General features: G+C 38.6%; 1 protein-coding gene across 6 annotated transcripts in view; it reads right to left on the bottom strand.

Moving 5' to 3' along the window:
• The window catches only part of INPP4B (inositol polyphosphate-4-phosphatase type II B), an 857,173-nt gene that overhangs the window by 254,693 nt on the left and 577,963 nt on the right, over window positions 1–24,517 (bottom strand). For 5 of the 6 annotated variants that reach the window (XM_070386586.1, XM_070386587.1, XM_070386583.1 and 2 more), the window contains one exon: window positions 21,568–21,647. In XM_070386586.1, the coding sequence (XP_070242687.1) occupies window positions 21,568–21,647 (80 nt within the window). Of the gene's footprint in view, window positions 1–21,567; window positions 21,648–21,980; window positions 22,045–24,517 lie in introns of those variants that run through there. The other variant, XM_070386588.1, reaches the window with a different exon arrangement.

Consider the following 24,517-nt stretch of genomic DNA (forward strand, 5'->3'; position numbering starts at 1 on the left):
TACAATGGAAAAAACATAGTCCTTTCAACAAATGGTATTAGAACAAACATTCACTCGGGAGAAAAATGAAATATTACTTAAAACTTCACAACTGAAACAAAACTAACAAAACAATGGTTACTGACCTCAATGCAAAACAAAAAGTATAAAACGTTAAAAGGAAGACAAAGAGGAAAAGTCTTCATGAACCCAGCTTTGTCAAATTGTTCTTCAATATGACACCAAAAGCATGATCTATAGAAGAAGAAAATTATAAACTGAACTTCACTGGAACTGACAACTTTTGTTTTGTAAAAGACACTTTTACATGAATAAAATGCCAAGCTATTGACTGCAAGAAAAATATTTACAAATCATGTTTCTGACAAAAAAAAAAAAAAAAACTTGCATCGAAAACACACAAGAGCCTTCAAAACTCCACAGCAAGAAAATGAACAATGTAAATAACAAATGGCCAAAGTAGAACAGAAGTGTCTCAGGAAAGGATATATAGATAACAAATAGCCCGTGGAAAATTGTTCAACATCGCTGGCCATTAAGGAAATGAAAATTAAAAGCACTATGAGACCTCATGTTATATCTTAGAATGTCTGGTGAGGACGCAGAACTGCTGAAACACTCACACACTGCTGGTGGGGAAAACAACACTGTAGTTCCTAACAGAGTTCAACACACACTTAACATCTGACTCAGAAATTCCAGTCCTAGGTATTTACTCTAAAGGAATGAAAACTTAAGGTCACAGAAATACCTACACATGAATATTTTAGCAACTCTATTCATAACCACTGATACTGGAAAGAACCAAAATATACTTTCATATGAATGGTTCAACAAATAGTTGTATAACCGTATCATAGGTACCACTCAGAAATTAAAAAAAAAATTACTGATATGTACCACATCTTGATGAATTTCAAAGACATTAGACTGAATAAATGAAGCCAGTCTAGGAGGGATCTGTAATCTATGATTCCCTGACTGTCTCAGAAAGCATTTCTCTATGGTGATGCAGAACACACGTCGCGGTTGTGAGAGACTGGTGTGGGTGGAGGCGTGAATCATCCGGGCAGCAGAAGGCAGTTTCTCTCCGGTGATGGAGCAGTTCTGTATCCTGATTGGGGTGATGGTTACAAGAATCTTTATATGTGTTAAAATTCACAGAACTGTACAAGAATAAAACGTCAATTTTCCTGAATGTTCATTTACTAAATAGAATAAATGAGAAAAGACATAGCTGTTTTATATGGTAATGAATGAATAATAAATTAATAGCCATTCAATCCGGGAATACAAAACCAAATTACTAAAGGTTATTCCCTTCCATGTGAACAAAATATTCTAATTTGTGGCAACATTTATTTGTAATGATAGAGTCAAAGTGTCAATTTATCCCATGTCTTGTGTTTCTAAAATATCTGCTGGCATAGAAATGCCATGTGCTAGAGAAAAATGTTCTACCTGAACAATGTGGGGCGGTACTTCATTAGAGATTGCAGAGTAAAATGCTCTTGCAGGAGGTGCAATGAAATTTCCAAGCCAATGACTCTGATTCATGGGGTAAACCAATGGCCACTCATGTCTGAATTTACTCATGTTTAGGCCTACAAAAGAGAAACTATTGCTAAGGTTTTATGTTAGTCTGTGTTATTATATATATTTGTTCGAATTTTAAGAAAAAGAAAAATGTCGAAAGGAAAAGAGCACTACAAAATTAAGCAGAGACCATTGGAAGAGGAAGAGAATAGTAACAAGAAAGGAATTATAGGACGTTATATACAGATTGCCATGGAAGTCTGACTTAATGCTGACATTTTTAAAAGCAAAAAATACAAATATTCCAAAGACCAAGTATAAACAAACTTGGAAGACAGTTAAGCATTTTATATATATATATATAATTTTTTTTTTTACTAAAAATGGACATGCTTCTACAGCAAAAACTCTTTACAAGAATGGTTTGCAAATGTCACTAAAAAATCAAAATATTCTAAGCCACCCTGAAAAAATTGCAAAAATAACAGGCATGGAGGATTAGAGGATTTTATAATTAAATAATTAGTATTAAATGCTAGTGATGGGTCAATATTTACTATTCAAATTTTGAATTATATATATTTTATTGGATTTGGTGGTGGTGGTTTAGTCATTAAGTTGTGTCTGACTCTTGGGACTCCATGGACTGCAGTGCAGCCTGCCAGGCTCCTTTGTCCGTGGGATTCTCCGGGCAAGAATACCGGAGTGGGTTGCCATTTTCTTCTCCAGGGGATCGTCCCTATCCAGGGATCAAACCCGTGTCTGTCTCCTACATTGGCAGTCGGGTTCTGTACCACTAGCACCACCTAGATTATACACACACACACACACACACACATGTGCATGCATGTGTGCTCAGTCAGTCAGTTGTGTCCAAATCTTTGCAACCCTATGGGCTCTAGCCTGCCAGGTTCCTCTGTCCATGGGATTTCCCAGGCAAGAATACTGGAGTGGGTTACCCATTTCTTTCTGCAGGGGATCTTCCTGACCCAGGGATTAAAAATGCATCTCCTTTATCTCCTGCATTGGTAAGTGGATTCTTTACCACTGAGTTACCTGGGAAGCCCATACATACAATATATATAATGTCCAGATATTTATGAAAGGCCTCTCTAAAACAATGCCATTTGAACAAATACCTAAACAAACATACAAGGAAGTGAGCCATATATCTTTCTTAGGAGAGGATCTTAAAGACAGAAGAAGCAGATGGTCTAAAGGAACACAGTGGAACACAGTATCCATATTCAAGGAAGAACAAACCATATTGCGGCTAAAGCTGGGCAGGTAGAGAGACAGGACTAGAAGACTAAGTCAGAGAGCCACGCATTAATTTTACATTGCTGCATCAGTTCAGTTCAGTTGCTCAGTCATGTCTGACTCTTTGTGATCCCATGTACTGCAGCTCACCAGGCTTCCTTGTCTGTAACCGACTCCTGGAACTTGCTTAAACTCATGTCCATTGAGTTGGTGATGCCATCCGAACATCTCATTTTCTGTCATCCCCTTCTTCTGCCTTCAATCTTTCCCAGCATCAGGGTCTTTTCCAATGAGTCATTTCTTCGCATCAGGTGGCCAAAGTGTTGGAGTTTCAGCTTCAGCATCAGTCCTTCCAATGAATATTCAGGATTGATTTCTTTTAGGATTGACTGGTTTGATCTCCTTGCAGTCCAAGGGACTCTCAAGAGTCTTCTCCAACACCACAGTTCAAAAGCATCAATTCTTCGGTGCTCAGCCTTCTTTATAGTCCAACTCTCACATCCATACATGACTACTGGAAAAACAATAGCTTTGATGAGACAGGCCTTTGTCAGCAAAGTAATGTCTCTGCTTTTTAATGCACTGTCTGCTGCTGCTAAGTTGCTTCAGTCGTGTATCCAACTCTGTGCGATCCCATAGATGGCAGCCCACCAGGCTCCCCTGTCCCTGGGATTCTCCAGGCAAGAACACTGGAGTGGGTTGCCATTTCCTTCTCCTATGCACAAAAGTGAAAAGTAAAAGTGAAGTCGCTCGGTCATGTCCAACCCTTAGCCACCCCATGGACTGCAGCCTACCAGGCTCCTCCATCCATGGGATTTTCCAGGCAAGAGTACTGGAATGGGGCGCCAATGCCTTCTCCAGTGCTGTCTAGGTTGGTCATAGTTTTTCTTTTAAGGAGCAAGTGTCTTTTAATTTCATGGCTGCAGTCACCATTTGAAGTGATTTTGAAGCCCCTCAAAATAAAGTCTGACACTGTTTCCACTGTTTCCCCATCTATTTCCCATGAAGGGATGGGACCAGATGCCATGATCTTAGTTTGATGAATGTTGACCTTTAAGCCAACTGTTTCACTCTCCTCTTTCACTTTCATCAAGAGGCTTTTTAGTTCCTCTTCCCTTTCTGCCATAAGGGTGGTGTCATCTGCATATCTGAGGTTATTGATATTTCTCCCAGCAATCTTGATTCCAGCTTGTGCTTCTTCCAGCTCAGCATTTCTCATGATGTACTCTGCATATAAGTTAAATAAGCAGGGTGACAATATACAGCCTTGATGTACTCCTTTCCCGATTTGGAACCATTCTGTTGTTCCACGTCCAGTTCTAACTGTTGCTTCCTGACCTACACACACCACAAACCCAGTAACTTACAACATCACCCATTTACCATCCTACAGTCTCTACAGATGAAAAGCCAAACCAGGTCCTCTACTCAGGGTCTCATAGGACTGAAGCCAAGATGTAGGCTGAGCCGCACTCACTCATGGAGACTCTTCAGAAGGACCCACTTCCTGGCTCATTCTGGTTATTAGGGGAATTTATTTCCTTGTGGCTGTATGACGATGGTCCCCATTTTCTAGTTCATCCTGCAACAGGTATGAAGGACAACCACTTGGCAGGGCTTCAGGGGAGACAGTCAGCTTCCAGTTAAAGAAAAATGATTGGGGATAGAGAATGGGGCTGAGGAATAAGCTCAAGAATCAGAATAGAGTCGGGGAGCAGAGGGCACCAGTGCCAGGGAGTGGACACACAGCAAAATGATGGGCAGCTAGGTAGATGAAAGATGTAGAGAATGGAGTGGTGGACACAGCGGGGGAAGGAGAGCGTGGGATGGATTGGGAAAGCACTGACCTATATACACCACCATGTGTAAAATCAATAGCTAGTGTGAAGCTTCTGTATAACACAGGGAGCTCAGCTCGGTGCTCTGTGATGACGTCGAGTGGTGGAATGGGCAAGGTGGGGATGGGAGGGAGACTCGAGAGGTAGGGGATATATGAATGCATAGGCTTCCCAGGCTGGGCAGCAGTAAAGAATCTGACTGCCAATGCAGGAGATGCAACAGACTCAGGCCCGATCCCTGAGTTGGGAAGATTCCCTGGAGTAGGAAATGGCAACCCACTCTACTACTCTTTCATGGAACATTCTATGCACAGAGAAGCCTGGTAGGCTACAGTCCATGGGGTTGCACAGTCGGACATGACTGAGTGCACACACAGCTGAGTCATTCGGTTGTACAGCAAAACTAACACCATGTTGTAAAGCAATTATCCTTCAAATTTGAAAACAAATTATGAAAAAAAGATGACATAGGAATCCAGGTCATCTTACAGTACAAGTCAGCTACAATCAGGAAACTCAGTTTAGCTAGGCAAATATATATTGGCAGATAGTGCAGCAGTGATTAAAATTACTCTAGAGACCTGAAATTTCTCATTCTCTGATTTTAACTTGTTCTGCTTACCATCTTTATAATGCTTTACTAAATCATCAGGTAATTATTTTCAAGGTCAAAATGTGACTAACCCATAGTTAAAGGACTCTAAAGATTTCTACAGAACTTTTCTTGTTAATAGGAAGAAAAGCGATTAAAGCAAAATTCAAGACACGCTGCTATATGGAAACAGTTCACTGTTCACTGTGTGTGTGCTCAGTCATGTCTGACTCTTTGGGACCCCGTGGACTATAGCCTGCCAGGCTCCTCTGTCCATGGGATTTCCCAAGCAAGAATACTAGATTGCATTGTCATAATTGAATCTGCATCTTCTGCATCAGCAGGTGAATTCTTTACCACCGAGCCACTTGGGAAGCCACACGGAAACACTATACTGTTTTTATTCATGCTAAATAGATTCTGAAGATCAGCAGGAATAAATCAAATGTTCTGTATCAATGTTTCAACATAAAGTACACGAGAAAGCAATTACTTGTTCTTCAGATGTCTCCCCGTTAAAACATTATTTTAAAATTTCTGATTATAGAAAAGCATATCTATTAGTAATTAAAATGTCTTTATCACATCATTAAAAACATGTAAAATATCATGTAGGAAACGAGTTGCCAGTCCAGGTTCGATGCACGATGCTGGATGCTTGGGGCTGGTGCACTGGGACAGCCCAGAGGGATGGTATGGGGAGGGAGGAGGGAGGAGGGTTCGGGATGGGGAACACATGTATACCTGTGGCGGATTCATTTTGATATTTGGCAAAACTAATACAATTATGTAAAGTTTAAAAATAAAATAAAATTAGAAAAAAATAAATAAATAAAAGTACTGATTACCTCAAAAAAAAAAAAAACAATCCATATAAGAAAACAAATGGACTTTGGTATTTGGCAGACTGACATGATAACAGAAAGTAGAAAGACAGTAAAAATTAAGTCACAGGATTAAAATTTTCAATTAGAGTGATTGTTCTATATCCTTTTGTAAATATTTGAGAACTGAATTGAAGTTTGTGTTCCAAATAAGTTTCACTAGCTTTCAACTGCCTTGGATGCAGCTATTTTCTCTTTTATTCTAAGATAACTCCTCAGAACTTAGTATCAGGATTGCATAAAATCAGAGAATGCTTAGAACAGAAAGTAAGCTTAAGAATCACCCAATTCACTCTGTAGAAACTGAAGCCGAGGGAAGCCAAGTGAAAGGCTCACAACCACCTCACAAGTCATCAGTAGTGCTGAGATTTGCCAAAGAACAGTAGAATGCAGAAGCCTACATATGTGTGTGTGTATATATATATATGTGTGTATATATGTGTGTGTGTGTGTATATATATATATATGTGTGTATATATATATGTGTGTGTGTGTATATATATATATATATATATATATATCAGGCCTTACTTGTTGCATGCAGCATCTAGTTCCCTGACAAGGGATCAAACCTGGGCTCCCTGTACTGAGAACCTGGAGTCTTAACCATTGGACTATCAGGGAAGACTCGATTTTCTTTTTTTTTTTTAGCCCTAACTTAAAAAAAAAAAATTATTTCTGAAAACCAAAAAAGGAAATTGCAGTAAATTTTAAATGTATTTATTTTCAGCTTCTTGATCAGTAAGTTGATTGCCCTTATCTGGAAAATCCTTCCTAATGTGAAATTTTGGTCAAACTCTCACTAGCGCACTCCAAAGCCTGGAGGAAACTTGCTTTCTGAATTACCTGATCTTCAGAGCAATAGATATTTTGAGATAGTTCCACATCTTTTTTTTGTTTGTTTTTTGGCCATGCCTCACGGCAGTGGGATCTTAATTCCCTGGCCAGGGATCGAACCTGTGCCCACTGAAGCGCAAGTGTGAAGTCTTAACCACTGAACTGCCAGGGAAGTCCACCACCTCTTATTTTAAACTTTTTTCTGAGGTGTCTTCTCATAGCTTGGACCCTCTGCTTCAGCAGCATTATCTTTCTCACACATCTCTGTGTTTGGAGGTACCTTCTCTGTGTACTGAGTGAATTGTTTCTGATAAGCATCACCACCTCCTTCCATATAGAACCTGCAATGTTCTGATACATGGCGTGCTTCCCAAATACTTCTGCTTTGAATTCCTTGTTTTCTCAACTATAATCAAGGATTCATTTGGTTCCATGAAGGATGGAAAAGCTTCTTTCCACCACTCTCTTCAGAGACCCCTCCAAAGCTTCTTTCCAGTGGTAGTTCTCAGGTGAACTGAACTCAATACAAAATATCTTCACACTATACTTTGGACATTCCTGAGTATAAGTTGCACAGGCTATCACGGTCTCTAACACAGGCATAAGAAAGCTGACAAATGAGCTCTCTCTAACATGAACTATCACCCCATATTTGAGTGTACTCTATTTATTTGGGGGCTTCCCCAGTGGCTCATGTGCTATTATGAAATGCTGCTTGCTGCACATTCTCAGCCTCTCCTGTAGCTTCAGAATTGTCTAAGATTCCATTCTTAAAATTAGTTCCAGATGGAAACCTTCCTCATCTCTTAGAAATTCATCAGTCTTCCCTTCTGACTCCATCTCTCTGTATGGAAGGCAGCAGGTAGAAAGTCTGTAAAACTTTCACTGAGGAATGTACCTGTAGGATGTAAAGAAGGAAATCCACTCTCCAGAAAATACATACTTCCATTTTTTAAATTTACGTGAGCCCTGAAACTCAAAGCTCCAATACTTTGGTCACCTGATACAAAGAACTGACTCACTGGAAAAGACCCTGATGCTGGGAAAGACTGAAGGCAGGAGGAGAAGGGGGCAACAGAGGATGAGACGGTTGGATGGCATCATCGACTCAATGACATGAGTTTTAGCAAGCTACTGGGAGTTGGTGATGGACAGGGAAGCCTGGTCTGCTGCAGTCCATGGGGTCTCAAAGAGTCGGACATAACTGAGCGACAGAACAACAAAAAGCATCTTCGAAGTCAAAGAATTTATAAAAATAATCTCTGAGAAAATAAGAAAATTTCATTAACAAATACAATAAAAACAATTATTATTATTATTTTTTTTTTACCATTTCCTCCCTATAAGGAGAGTTCACATAGCCTTTATTATTGCAATATATTTTTCAAATGAACTTGACAGGAAAGAAAACATCACTTGAAAAGTATTTGTTTCAAGGACTAGTGGGGGTTCAAGGGAAGAAAAGATGGAATGAAAAAACAAAAAGAGGGAGAAAACACTTTTTTTCCCCTATTAAACTATAAAGGGATTCTTTTCTTAAAGTCCCTCCTACAAATCCATAATCTAAGCTCATCTCAGTGTCATTATTACCATTAGTAGACAGATGAAGAAATGTTAAGTGAAGTAATTACCTTCTGGTGACAGTAATGGCATTCTAACTTCCCAGTGTTATAATCACAGGCCAATCCTTAAAGTATTTTAAAGGCCATATCACTGGGTCACAGAAGCAATTCATGTTTACTGGTACTAGAAGCAAATCTCCATAGCTCAGAAATTTAGTGTTAGTTGGCAGCCTGATCAACAAATAAGCAAACCCCAAAACTGTTAAGAGACAGTCTCCTCCTTACTCTGTAAGTCCCTGGAACATCTTCAATTTGATTCTAGATAAGAGAAAAATAATTCCCACTGTACACCATTTCTAAGTTTAGAATCGAAACTTTTAAACCTGCTTTGAATTAGAGAGACTGCATCAATGTTGAGGGAGATTAAAATAAAATAAAATTCTAGTTATCTGGTCCAGTCTTCAGTGGATGGATAAGGATTAGACCACGTTTATTACAGCACCCTAAATTTGGTTTTAGCAATCAATTTTATATTGAGTTCTAAAGGAATGTGTTTATTGCGCAATTTGCACGTGTGAACATCAGAAAGAAGTAGCATACAGCATGTATCTACAAGTGAAACTGGTCATTCTATTTGCTTATCATATTGTAACACATGCTAAGTAGCACTTAGATCAGGTCTAATTAAACCTGGGTCAATGATTTCAATTGATTTATAAACCTATTTTACATTCAAGACAGTAAACTGTTCCATAATGTAATAAACTCATCAGTGCCAGACAAAGTGTAAAAAGAATCTTTAATTACCTAACATTTTCTATCAAATTCTAATAAGCTTATGTACCCAGGTAAAGGGACCCATTAGGTCACCGACAGTCTGGGCCCCTTGCTAGAAGCCACCAACTCCTATTGTAATACAGCCTTGAGAAAAAGCATGTGCTTACACTGGTATTAAAAGTAATTAAGTGAAGTAAAATCAGTGGGCCCATTCTTTCTTCCCTCATTCTACATCTTTTTATCTGTGATCTTATCCTTCTATTCTGCCTTCTTAAAATCTATCATATGACTTCGAATATTTTCTAGCTTTCCTATCTTCCATTATAAAATTGTATTAATGCTTGTCTTCCTTTCCCTAACTCAGGTCTTCATCTACCTGAATTCTTAACTGCAAACACTTTCATTCAACCACACTGTTACTCCGAGGCACCATGCTATACCACAGAATAACAGACATGAGTGAATTTCACTTGATGGATTAGGGTAGAGACTCCCAGGCTGGAGCACACTATTGGGGTGACTGTCTATAGTTCTGCAAGGATGGTACCTCCAGCACTGCTCAATCATATACTGTAAGTAAAACTGATAGTGTGTACATGGAAATGCAAAGTCAAATCTCACTAGGAACACAGTTAAGAACAGTGACCTTCAGTGATCATTAAGCCTGTTAACTGCAGCAGGAATAATGAGTTCTGACCTGCTTATTCAAAAGCCTGATGATAGGAAAATGGCCAATTTGGTCTTACAACATTGAGGAACCTGGGAAGAAGACCAGCCCTTTTTCACTGACCCTCCTGGAGACTTCTACCTCCAATTAGTTCATTAATGAACATGGAGAGTGAATATGGAGAATACTAAGGACTTCAGATGGGTAAAACCATCCTAGGTAAGGGATACAAAAAGACGGAGGGAAAATAACAGGACATCAGTGTGGGGAAGAGCCTTGGGAGCCCCATCTACGCGTACAGACAGTACTGTCTCCTCTGTGAGCTGAAGTTTTGAAACCGAGCTCGAAATCCTGAGATAAGGGGTTTCCAAAGAAATATGGGGACTCTGACTGTGCCTTTATAAAGTGTTAAGGGCACATGCTGCTGCTGCTAAGTCGCTTCAGTCATGTCCGACTCTGTGCGACCCCATAGACGGCAGCCCACTAGGCTCCTCTATCCCTGGGATTCTCCAGGCAAGAACACTGGAGTGGGTTGCCATTTCCTTCTCCATAAGCCACTATAAACAACAAAGGAGGTGGTGATCAGTGTCAAGGGTAATCTGTGTGGCTGCAGATGAAGCTGAAAAAGCACTTACTATCTTGTATCTCCTGGCTGAAGTTTTTGCACACTTCTGTTCATGTTCATGTGGGGGAGAGGAAAGTAAGAAATACATTTTAAGGCAGAAAAAGAGCATAATCATACAAAAATTGTAGAAAAAGATGAATTGAAAATGGATGCTGGGATTTCTGGTTGTGGCTATAATTAAGGTATCTAACGGTTCTGGGGCTTCCCAGGTGGCACTAGTGGTAAAGAACCCACCTGCCAATGCAGGAGACATAGAAGACCCAGGTTCGACCCCTGGGTGGGGAAGATTCCCTGGAGGAGGGCATGGTGACCCACTCTAGGATTCTTGCCTGGAGAATCCCATGGACAGAGGAGTCTGGCAAGTTGTAGTCCATGGAGTCTCAAAGAGTCAAACCTGACTGAAGTGACTGATCACACAGCACACGGTGGTTCTGAGTTTAACCAAGAAAGGACAAGCATAAGTTCAGTCTGGGGCAGCTGTAATATTAGGTGATTGTGAAAATAAGTGTGTGGGCACTTAGGCAACCTTAAAAAGAATCTGTCAATGACTATAAAAGAGAGAGTATGTGAAGTCACTTCTTTTCCCTTTCCACATATTCATGTGTATGAATTCCACAAATGCGTGTCTATATAGGCCATGACATGGATGTAAAAAGCCATGGGGTTGACATGCTTACTGACTGGGGTGGGGGATGGGAGAAATAGGGGTGAGAACTGCATGTGGATGGGGCAGAAAGTACGGAGGTGCAAGGCATGTGTGTAGGAGTGAGGAGCATTTCGAGAAGATCACAGACCTGTCTATAGAGGCATGGATTAGAGGACATAGTCACAGTGGGGAAAAGTGGATGAATGCATATACAAGTCTCTCAAAGATTTCTCTGCGAAAGGCTTGGTTGTTTATATTGTTCCAAAGCAACATTTTCTGAACTATGCAGCTGTTTTTCTTGGAACACAGTGTCTATTTGTATATTGCATGCATGCGTGCTAAGTCATGTCCGACTCTTTTATGACCCATGGACTGTAGCCTGCCATGCTCCTCTGTCCATGGCATTCTCCAGGCAAGAATAGTGGAGTGGGTTGCCAGTTCCTTCTCCAGTGGATCTTCCCAACCCAGGGATCGAACCCACATCTCTTTTGTCTCCTGCATTGTCAAGGAAGTTTTTTACCACTTGCGCCACCTGGGAACCCACAGTGTCTGATAAGCATTTGATAAGGGGCTGCATGAAGAAAGCTTCTTGGGTTCAGATGAAAGAAAAGCTGTAGACAACACTGTCTCTGAGAGCCCCTGAAGGACATGAGGATAATGAAGACTCTGAGAAGTCCTACAACCAGGTCACCTACTTCATTTTTTAAAATATAACATTTCAAACTTACTAGACATAAAACTTCATCACTCAAAGAACACATACTAATAACTGAAGGGATATCGGTGTTCTAAAGAACATTCTTTGGAAAAAGATGATATAAATGCATCCAAAGCAACAGAAATACAGGGTGATAATGATGAAAGTGGCTTTGGTAAATACAGGCAAATCCAATATAAAATTTTCAGGTCAAATATAATTCCTTGCAGGCCTAATCACTCCTGTAAATTATCTTCAAAGACAAATGAGCTCTCAAACTTCTTAAGCAGGTAGGTTTTTGTGTACAGATATTAACTTTATGTGATTTGCATTTTAAAAGACGGAAGAGTGCAGGCTTTTCTCTACAAATTGAGGAGCTATTGAAGTATACTCTAAGTATGCCTTGTATCTTCAGTGACTAAAAACTCTAATTTGCAATCTGACAAATACAACATCTTTTGAATAATGCAAACTAAGGAAGTGCTAATTGGTTTCCATGGTCATATCTCTGGCCTCATGAAAATGGATTAGGAACATAAAGAAAAATGCAGACTACAGCACTGCAGAGCCATTTAAATTATAAATGAAAGGCTATATGGATGAAGAGGGAAATAATAATACTGATGATGGTGATAATTTTAGTAATAGGTGACAGGCATGATGAACACCTGCTTTGCATCAGGTACTGTTTCAGACGGGTTGGGTACCATTTATCTAATTCTCATCTGGGTGGGAATAACAAAAACAACATCAAAAACCCTAATGCTAGAGAAGCTGATCAATAAAAGAAAAACAAATAAAGTCTACAACTAACATTTATCGAGCACTTACTATGTGTCAGGAACTGTTATAAACATTTCACATTAGTAATTCACGGGAACCAAGGCTGTCACACGGCACCTCTGTCATCCCCATTTACAGATAAGAAAACTGAGTCTCAGAGTAATTAATCATGCTGCTAGGCAATAAAAAAGCCTGGATTTGGGCTCAAGCATGTCTCTAAATCCAAGACTCTTTCTACTCTACTATCGTAAGTCCACAATATTTGTATGCTTTGCATTCCCTAATTTTATAATAAATTAATGTCATGTTGTCACTTTATTGCAAAGTGGCTCATGTTACAGCCTTCTGATAATTTTAGGTGGTCTTGTTCCTAAATGGCATTAATACAGTTACATATAAGAACAGAGTCAGCTTCAGAAGCAAATAGCCCTACTTCTGTTTTCAATGTCTCCTCCCTTCCTTTTCACACTCCAGTCTCAAGAAACATCACTTGAATTTATTTCTGTAGACATTTTATCACAGATTCAGCAATAAAATGCATCAGTCAACTCTAAAAGCAATTGACACTCTGTGTCACTTTTATGAATTTCTACCCTGATTTCAATGCTATATTGCTAAACTTCAAGTCAAAAAAATTTTTAGATTTTTCATAACTCTATCAGAATGCTCCTGTTTCAACCAACCAAATACCTTCCCTAGATCTCTTGCTGGTATCTGGTATCTGATAAGAAGCCAAATCTGGTGTCAGTGTAATTAAAGCCAGAATTTGGATTTCAAGGAAGCACCCATTCTTCAGATAATAAAAGCGTAATGTTCAAAGCTTAAATCAATCTCTTTGCCATTGCCCAAATTAGAGATTTGTAGATGTCACATTTTAAGAAAAACCTTCAACAAACTAGGTAAGCAAACTAAAGAAAATGTTAAGCTACGGGTGAAGGAATTAGTAAGTTCAATATAAGAAGAAAGGAAAACAATCTTTATAGAGTGTTTTTCTCTATCACAGGCAATGCATGTAACTTCACTGCCTTTATTAATTACCCAGAGTCACGGTGGGAGGGAGGTTGTTACAACTCCCGTTAACAGATGTTAGAGGATAGACAACATGCCCGGGGTGACACAGTTGGTGATACAGCTGGGACTGGAACCCAAGGCTGGTGGGCAAGTCAGGTGCTCTTTCTACTGTGAATATATTACATTACTTCACAAGGAAAAAAGAAAGGAGAAGAGATTTACAACTGGGCAGAAAAAGCTGCTTTCAGTGTAATCGTAGAGAAAACAATGGAGAAGAGTCAAGATCTGTGAGAAAGCAAATTAGCCTTAAAATAATATAAATGTATAAACATGTCTATCCATATAGTCTAAGAGGTATTTGCATGAATATGCACACCGAAAAGTGTTACATAAAATAGGAAAACAAAAGTATAAGTTCACTGTTAATTTCTTTCAGAGACCTTTCCACACATCTGTATATTACAAAACACGACACCATATGTCTATTGTGAGACTTCTCCTACTTAACACCATGAAGGAAAGCTAGGAATAAGCAAGAAGATAAAATGTAGGACAAATAGGAACACTTTTCTAACAATGATCTGTTGGAAAATGGGAGAGATGTATGACCTCCTGAGTTTGAGTCTCAGGTCACTAAAGGGGCCCAAGAAGAAGCTGAGGTGTCAATCTCTCTTCTAGTCTCTAAACACATTTCATTCTAAAATTCTAAACAAAATATATCCTCTCTAGGAAATCCTTGATATCAAGAACCCCTCTTCTAATTACTATGCTGCCCCAGCTGTGTCACCTTAACAAGTTATACTGCTGTTATTCCGTTTGCTTGTAAAACAGGAATAATATCACCTTTCAAGCAAGGTTATCAGAAGATTCAATACGGTAAGACATTTGAAATGCTTAATCCATCATAAATTTCAAATAGTGTTAGTTATATCTTCCTATTCCCAGGTGGCGCTAGTAGTCAAGAATCTACCTGCAATGCAGGAGAGTCTAGAAATGCAGGTTTGATTCCTGGATTGGGAAGATCTCCTGGAGGAGGAAATGGCAACCCACTCCAGTATTCTTGCCTGGAGAATCCCATGGACAGAGGAGCCTGGCTGGCTACAGTCTATGGGGTCTCACGGAGTTGGACATGACTGAAGCGACTGAGCAAATCACACACAGATCTATGAGGTTCGAGTCAGCGTCTTGGAGGAGCTTCAGGTCTTCATTCTGAATCATGTCAAAATCATGGTGAATAAAACATTTCAGTGATTCGAGGCGTTCCACATAAAGGTGCATCTGAATCAAACATGAGTTGCATTTGTTACTGATGTGAATGTTTTCTTGCTTGCTCACTCCCAAAGGAAAAAAAAAATGCAGTGTTCTTATGCATTGCTTTCAGGGGTTAGGATGCACATTTTTAGAAAATTCGAGGCAGGCGTATCAAGTTAACTTTTACCTGCTATTCTTATCCTCAAACTTTTCCATCAGTGCCTTTCATGAATTTAGTAAATAATCTCTTTAGTAAAATAATCACTGATATGCTATTGTCTCTCAAAGCAGGCTTTTTGGCCACCAATCAATGTCCATTGCCTTTTTTAATATAGAGAATGTTTTAGACATGCATAAAAGTTAGTGTGGTGAAACCAGAATTTTTTGCAGTAATTCTACTTTCTGGTAGCTAGAAAAGCTAACTAGAAGTGATTTTTAAAAGAGAATAAAACATCTTCAAAATATACATGACTGTTAAGACGCTTCTATATGATATTATAAATCACCTGTGAAGTCCAAGTAAATGGTGATAAGAAAAGATGCTGTTATGAAAGTATTCATCACACATACAATTTTAAAGACTGCATCTGGTGCTTAAAGTAAGCATTATTTGCATGTAGGAAAAGAGTAGTAGTAGGAAACCCATAAAGACAGTTTAATTTTATTTCAAACGAAAAACAAATTTATCATTTAAAACTCTATTGTCAATATATGGCCAAGGTTGGTCTCAGGTTACTATGGAAGTTCAGATGCATTCATGCATCATAGTAACAGACCGATTCTGACCCACTGCCCTACAGCCTATAGAATATGCCCTGGCTCCCAACACGCAAGATGCCAGTGACAATTACTTTTTTTTTTTTTATCACTCTGCATATGCTTGTGTGGAAAACTGTATGTTACAGCCAAAGGAACCTCTCCTTAATATTGCTTCCTGCTCTTAAATTAAGAGGATGCCTTTGGGAGGTTCAGTTTAAAATATGTGGGCTTTTTTTGCTGTTGTTCCATTTTTAGAAACAAAACTGAAATATGTGTATGTATTGTGTGTGTGTGAGGAGGCTAAATTAAGCAAAACACCAAAAAGTATAACAAACCTTTAAAGACTCCATAATTTGTATCTTACCATCTCTAAACACGTGCATTTGACAATGTAAAATAAATAGTAAAGGTTTGTGAGAAAGTAAAAGTCCTACAATAATATAAACATATCTATCTGTACAATCTATGAAGTATTTGCATGAATATACACATAAAAATGTTACATAAAATAAGAAAAAATTAAATACAGTAGAAGTTTATTATCTGTTTCTTTCATAGCCCCTACCAAAAACTGTACATTATAAAACATAACACCATATATCTATGCAGGATCAGTGAAGTCTTATGTTGTATGTTACATGACACTGCTACTGTATATGTGGGAGAAGTAATAAATGAAAAAGGAAACATAAATTCTCCTTTTATGGGTAAACACTTATACTTCTGTATTCAAGAATATTTTCTCACATCCACCATGATAAAATTACATAAATGTTTTCTTAATTTGCAGGGGCTATATGTAGAAGATTACAAAAGAAATAACATAACAGTTGTTAAGATGAGCTGAAAGTTTCCCATGACAAGACAATGTGACCTACACTGAAATAAATGTGAATTCCAAGTAAGGCTTTCAGCTTTTCAAGCAAATTACATCCATCACTCACTATTACTCTGGAAGTTACATGTCTCAAATATACTCTAATACTTAGGTTGCATAATGTTCACTAATTTAAGTGTCTCCAACTCGGAAATAAATGGCACCAGGTTCATATTTAGCATCCATAAAAATATAAAAAAGTCATCATCATGAATCAAAATCCCAGCAAAATATGTTTGAACCTCTACTATGACACAGGCATTTAAAACTGAATTTTAAAATTAAAGTATTAAGAAAAAATAATTGAGGCCCCTAAAATTTTCCAAAAGATAGAATATAAAATAGAGAACAGGGTAAAGATTTTATGGGATCATTTATTTCCTATGGAAGGAAAACCAAAGCAGAGGAAGCTCTGGAGTCAGACCCAACTGAATTCTAATCCTACCATCAGCAGCTGTGGAATCTTAGACAAACTTCTATAAAACTAGGGTGATAAAATTGCAGAAATTACATTAAAAAGTGTAGGAGAAGCACCCAACACATCCCTTGAATGCTAGTAGATGCTCAGTGAATAATGGGATTTTTTGTCATCATTCTTATTAGTATCAGCTGCAAAATATGAACTCTGTTGCTATTTTTAAAAATCTGTTAAGAACCTATCACTACAGTTGGCATATGAACAATTCATGATAAATGCTTGCTCAATGAGCAAGAACTGAATGAAATCTGAACTGCGTAGTGATGGGCAGCAAAGGTCAGACAAGGTCAAATTATTGGGTTGGCCAAAAAGTTCATTCGGGTTTTTGGTGACAACTTACAGGAACCTGAATGAACTTTTTGGCTAAGCCAATACTTCTTATCTGTCTCAGTTCTTCTGAGAAGTATTTCCTAGGAAAGAATTTTTACCCTCCCCTACTTTTTCTGCCTTTGTGATTGTCTACTTTATGAGCAACATAATTTTTCCTCTGACCTCTAGCGTCGTTGCCAGAGAAAGATCTGCTTCTCCATTCTGTTGTTAAGTCATTGTTCTGAATTTTGGTTTGTTACAATTCCAAGAGACTCAGGTTAGGTTAGCAGAGCAAGTAATTGTTAAGTGCTTGGTCAGTAAACCAGCTACAGGGTCATGGTTCTGGGGTGAGAAGAGATTGCCCGGGTTTCCCTCAGTCTCTACTTATCCTTAACCTAGCAAGCTGATGCTCACTTACTCCATTATGGCTAACATTCCTGAGTTCTCCATGGCCACTGGGACTCATCAGGTCTTCATTTGCTATAAAATGAGTGGTGAAATCAACATGGAAGACGCCTTGAACAAGAGGTCCTTGACCTGTGTCCTTGCTTTGTTCTGCCATTACTAAATCATGTAATGTGTGACAGATTTTAACTAGATCTCAGTTTTCTCTCAAAGGAGACAAAAAGTGGGTCACTAAGAGCACAGGTTCGGGCTTCCCTAGCAATCTAGTGGTTAAGACTTTGCCTTCCAATGCAAGGGATGTGGGTTCAGTCAGTGGTGGGGAGCTAGGATCCCACCTGTCTGGAGGCCAAAAAACCAAAACATTAAAGCAGAAGCAATATTGTAACAAATGGTCCACATCAAAAAAAAAAAGAAAGAAAGAAAAATTGCAAAAAAAATTTTTAAAAAAAGAGCACAGGCTTTGCAGACAGAAATATGTGGCATCACGCATTGGCTTTGCAATGTAACAGCATTGTAACTTTATGAAAAGTACTTAACTTTTTCTATACCTCAGTTTCTTAGTATATAAAATGACAAAAATCATAACATCATAGGCTAATTTGATAAGGGTCAATGAAACATCTCTAATATACTCATCAGAGTATAAGACACATAATGTCTCATTCTCCCCAACATAAGCAAACAGGTTTTAGTTTACAATTTCAAAAATGCACTGTCATATTTCATGAAATTTGATTTAAGTCCATAAATAAGGCACACACTTTTTGCCCTTTAACTTTTCTGTGGAAAAAAAAAAATTTCACCTCAAACTCAAAAATCCCAGTTCTCAGCACATAGGAAGCAGTGGCCACATTAAACTATTAAACTCCAAGAAATGACTTTGGGAGCTTTAAATCTGAATTATCTGAAATGAAGCAACCCAAAGGGACAGTGACTACAAAAAAACTAGACAGATTCTAGGGATATTCGCCACCCAAGGATGGTGCCTACAAGTATACCCTTATTTCTGTGAAGTCTGTGAAGTTTTTTTTAAAGAAATCTGAGAATTCTATTGCTTTAAAAACAATGACTGGAGAATAGAAGGAATGAAAGTGAGATTAGTATAAAAGCATTAAAAACAAAACCAATAATCAAAAAAACACAATGCTTCTTATCCTGGATCAAGTGGTACTGGTGGTAAAGAACTTGGGCCACTGCAGGAGATGCAAGAGACGTGCGTCCGATCCCTGGATCAGGAAGATCCCCTAGAGGGAGGCATGGCAATCCACTCCAGTATTCTTGCCTGAAGAATCCCCTAGATTGGCCAGCTACAGTCCACAGGGTCGTCAAGAGTGAGACGTGACTGAAGCGACAGCACCTAAGCACGTGTGCATCCCTGATCTAACACTTTTCTGACTCAGTACCTCAGAGGTTGCCAAGTCAGTGGAAAGAAGATAAATTACAACAGATGTAAAAACAGGTTATTTTAAACCAGAAAACAGGTTATTTTAACCAGAAATCAACAGGTTATAATAAGTGCATAATGTGTGTTGTTCACAGGCAAGGAAATCCACAAATTTGGCAAAATGCAAAATGGGAAAAAAAAATAGTAACCTAGCCATTTCAAAATTTATTTTTTCTAGAAAATGCAATGTTTCGTTGCTCAATTTGGTTTTCTTTTATACAACCAAAATCAAATAAATAAGAATCAGGAGTTTAAAATCAAAAGGGTCTTGATTTCCTGTAAATCTAGAGTTATGTTACTTTTTTTAACCTAAGTATAATACCTTAAACTAGATCTACCTGTTCCTAGGCTTCCTCTAATTGCGTGTGTTTAGGTATTTTCCTTCCACTAAAGATTTCTTGGCTCCTGATATCTTTCCCAAAGCCAGTATCTAAGCATTGTGCGGTGGGCTGCTGATATTAACAACAGTTATGATACAAGCAACACTGCGGAGTGTTCAGCAAGGTGAGGAATAAAGTGTCATGTAGCATACACAGAAAACGTGTGACCTGCTGGTGGTTCTCAGCAAGCTCAGTGTCTGACATCTCATCTAATTGCCATGCTAGATGGATAATAGATATCTTCTAGAATATCAGTGACAATGATAGATAGACATTTTAGCTGGCACTTGCACACTTCCTATGGAAAATAACCACAGCAAAATTCTATCGGGAATAACATCACAAAACTACAAAGATCTTTAAATGCCTTCCTCAATAAAATACAACAAAAACAACAGCCAAAAGGAAGCCAAAGAGAATACGCCAGCCTCTGTAGGAGCCATCAAAACTTATTTTTCCGTAAGACTGTGAATTGCTTTAAATCATTTTAAATCATCTCTTAAGTCAAAATGCAAATCTGTAAGGATCAGGAAAAATCAGAAAGCAGACAGCCAGCAGTACAGATTCCACCATAAACCATGGCATCTACATTGAAATAAATTGGTTATAATGAATCCTCAGGGGCTGAGCAGAGGGCAAACACACTTAAGACACATTGCCTGTTCCCTTATGTAAAATCATCCAAGATTTACAAACAGTGCTCTATATAATTTTTATTTTTATATATACTGTATAAATATTGTAAGGTAGTATTCTCCAAGCATACATAATCTTAAAGTTATTATACAATTGGAAAATGGCATACTATTTTTTCCTAACTTATAAGGAAGTTAAGAAAAATGATTATTTAATACTCTTCTCAGTATTGAAACACTGAGCAACTTCCTAAAGATTGTTGTACCGTCTTCTGAAATTGTGCCGTGTTGTGCTTAGTTGCTCAGTCATGTCCGACTCTGCAACCGCATGGACTGCAGCCCGCCAGGCTCCCCTGTCCTTGGGGATTCTCCAGACAAGAATACTGGAGTGGGTTGCTATGCCCTCCTCCAAGGGATTTTCCCAACCCAGGGATGGAACCCCGGTCTCCTGCATTGCCACCTGGGCTTTCTACCGTCTGAGTCACCATTTATCATCCAAGCCACCATTGTAATCATCCCAAAAATCATATCTAAATCTGTTGTGTGCTGCTATATGAATCTGCTTTAACTTAAGTTTCATATTTAATTGTACAAGCAACAAAATAAGCTCAAAAAAGAATAATCAGCCTACCCTTTATTATCATAAATCTGCCACTTGCCTCTAACAAACATATTTCAAACCAAGAAACCCACCTGATTTAAAACATAATTTGGAAATAGTATTAATAACATGCCCATCATTTCTATTTACTTTCTTACTTTCAAACAGTTTCCTCCCCTTATTTTTTTGAAGTTTCATCATTTTTTGAAGTTTCATTTAAAGTTTCATCACTTTATTTTTTATCTTATACTGAAGAAGGGCTGCTTACAATATTATATTGGCTTCAAGGGTACAACATAGTGATTTAATATTTTTATAGATTAAGCACCATACAAAGCTATTATAATACTGACTGTATCCACATGCTGTATATTATACCCCTATGGCTTATATAGTATATAACTGGTAGTTTGTACTGCTTAATATTCTTCACCTCGTTCATCCCCCCACCACCACCCCTTCCCCTCTAGCCACCACCAGTTTGTTAATAATATCATTTTCCCCCCTATAAGAACTGATAACCTTTGACTGTCTGAAACACAAACTTGAATATGAACTTGAATAATTGCTGTTTCCCATTAACTTACTACAGTGGAGAACAGAAGCCATTTGAGAGCTGACATCTAAATATCTGTAAGAACTGCGACTTCTCAAACCCAACCAGCATTCCATAAATACGATGGGCTGTTAACTTAAATAGCATTGAGACCTACCTCAGGCTCAGAGCCAGCACTTGCTCCTTGGACTTCAGTAGCTCCCCGACTTTAAAACTGGCATAGCCCAGGAAACTTCGCTGCAAATAAGACAGAATGGTTACTATTAACTTCCAAGATCCTTAATATTTTGTATCATGACAATCACACAAAATTAGTCTTCAGAAGAAAGAAATGTTAACTCTATTAGCCCAACAAATATTCCACTGACTAAAGTACAACTGTCAGTAACATAAATCTACTTCACGGGGTGAGATTGAAGGGGGTGTGAATTCATCCTTCTCACTAAAAACAGAGATGAAGAGTCTGGAAAATAACAATACAGCCAACAGAGAAGCCAGGACTTTTCCACAAACAAACTCCACCTAAGAAAACTCGTATAAAAGAAAAGATGACAAATGTTCAATGTTTACCAATGCTGTGCTTGTTCTTATTAGAATTCCTCAAGGCATGGGCAGCACTAACTTTGTATTCCAGATATGAGCAAATCTGTTAGTTGAAGCTATTTTTATGTGGGACTCGGTACAAGCTATAAATAGAAATGCTATATTTCTCCCCCATCACAGCAGTGTTTAAAAGTATTTGTTTCCTTTGTTATTTCTACACTATCATGGGACAATTTCATTCCAACATGCAAAAAAAAAAAATGGTACTTATTTAGTTACATTTTCTAAAATTGTTTTTTAAATCTATCATACCGGGTATTGGTGATCTATGAATATGTCTACCTTCTACATTCTCTGACTCATAATATGAAGAATAAAACACTAAATTGGTTTTTCTTTTCCAGGATAAAAACCTTTCATCTCTTTTTAATATTCCTGGCTGCTTGTGATTTAAAAGTCAGAATATTATGGTATACCATATATAGGATTTTCATTCTGCTTTCAAGGTCAAGATGTAAACATGAAAATATCAAACCCATATTATTACCCATACCATTGCTGCCTAACACATTCCAATACTTTACAAGAAGTCCACACTACATCTTTCAGAAAATTCTCTCTTCATAAGTCTGTTGCCAGCCCGCCCTAAAATGAGATGCCAGGTTTAAGACAACTGGGTCTTTTCAGAGGAAAGTGTGCAATTATTCCATATATAAAAGGCTGCGCCTACACAGAGAGATCACTGGCCATAGGGGAGAAAAGCATCAGGTCAAAAATTTTCTTCTCTTTTCAAAGCTCTAACCTAAAGAACTGGTTCAAAAGTCATAAAGGCAAAAATTTGAAACACAACTTGGTTGTCAAGTTGGAGATATTGGTATGTTAGTAATGATAAGCCCAACTGATTCAGATGAAACTCAAAGAGATGGTTTAGACAAGTCCCAAATCCAGAATCACAGAAGACTAAATTATCAGATGAAGAATGTTATGTGAAAACAGAAGATTTGTGGAAACAAGCTCTGATGACATGAATGACGAGAGTGAATCAAGGCAGAAAAGAAGTCTATGAGCTGTATGAACAAAGCTTCAGGAAATTTAGGGTGACTTTTCAGTAAGGGGCCAAGCTAGTCGAGGAGATTCCCAGCTGAACAAAAGTATTTACACCACCTCAGCAGAGGCCTACTAGCTGTCTCTGCGTAAAAGGGCTCCCTCCCAAACACTGCCAGTCTCTATTCCTTATCCTGATGTATCGTTTCTATTGTTACTTAAACATTATGTGTTTAATTGCCTATTTTGCCCTCCCCTCAAAATAAAAATTGAGATTTGAAGTTCCCTGATGAGTTTTGCTTTCTGATAAAACATTGCTGAACATTAGGTGTGTGATAGTGAGTGACAACAAATGAATGACGGATGGCATACACGCTACATTTCAAGTAAGTTATTCTATGATACATAGAAGAAAGCCTCCTGCAGATATTTACAAACTATTTAGTGGTAAAGAATCTGCCGACCAACGCAGGAGACGCGAGAGATGCAGGTTCTATCCCTGGGTCGGGAAGACACCCTGGAGTAGGAAATGGCAACCCACTCCAGTGTTCTTGCAGGGAAAAATCCCATGGACAGAGGAGCCTGGCGGGCTTACAGTCCATGGGGCCACAGAGTCGGACGTAACTGGGCGACTGAGCACATAGTTCACTGAACTGTGGGAAATCAAAACAATTTTTTAGTTTGCAGATTGTGTACTACGTTAGTGAATTTCACTTTAGCATTTAAATACTTTAAAGACATGTCTCACTTACTCTTTTGCTGGTAATCAGGGGTTTTAATTTAAATTCCACCCCTCACTCATTATCCTCACTCAAAGAAAATGCTTAACTCAGTGGAAATGTCAGTGTCCCCAAAATTCAAGTTATTTCCTCCCTTTGCCTCTTGAGATTTTGAAGGTATAGATGGTTTTAGAATTACGAAAACAAACTGCACATGCCATGCATGTTATTGTGGTCTTTTCAGCAATAAAAGTGGCAGATGTCCCAGACGGGAATGTAGGAAGGAACAGGTGGAGGGGCTATTTTAAGAAACGCTCTACAGACACAGCAAGAGACACGGCTGCAAGTAGTCTGTGACCACAAGCCACCGATGTCTCTCCTGCCCACAGACCCGGAGCTACTGAGGAAGCAGGCGCCTAGCTCACCCATCTTCTAGCTCAGTCCATGGTTCAGAACATAGGGATTGTATGCTACGCCCATTGCTGCGCTGTGAGAGCTTGCAGTGTGCCAAAAAAGGATGCTCGTGAGTCAGTCCTTTCCATCACAACTGTCAGTGCCATGATTAACATCAAAGGATATTATCCTTTGAGAGAGAGCTTACAGAAATCATACAAGCCAGTACAAATCACCTTAGGTATTACGCGTGCTCAGTCGGTAAGTCACGTCCAACTCTTTGCAACCCCATGGACTGCAGCCTACCAGGCTCCTCTGTCCATGGAATTTCCCAGGCAAGAATACTGGAGTGGAGTTGCCATTTCCTTCAGGGGATCTTCCCAACCCAGGGGTCAAATCCGCGTCTCC

This window comes from Bos mutus, chromosome 17, assembly GCF_027580195.1.
Source record: "Bos mutus isolate GX-2022 chromosome 17, NWIPB_WYAK_1.1, whole genome shotgun sequence".
Taxonomy (NCBI): Eukaryota; Metazoa; Chordata; class Mammalia; order Artiodactyla; family Bovidae; genus Bos; species Bos mutus.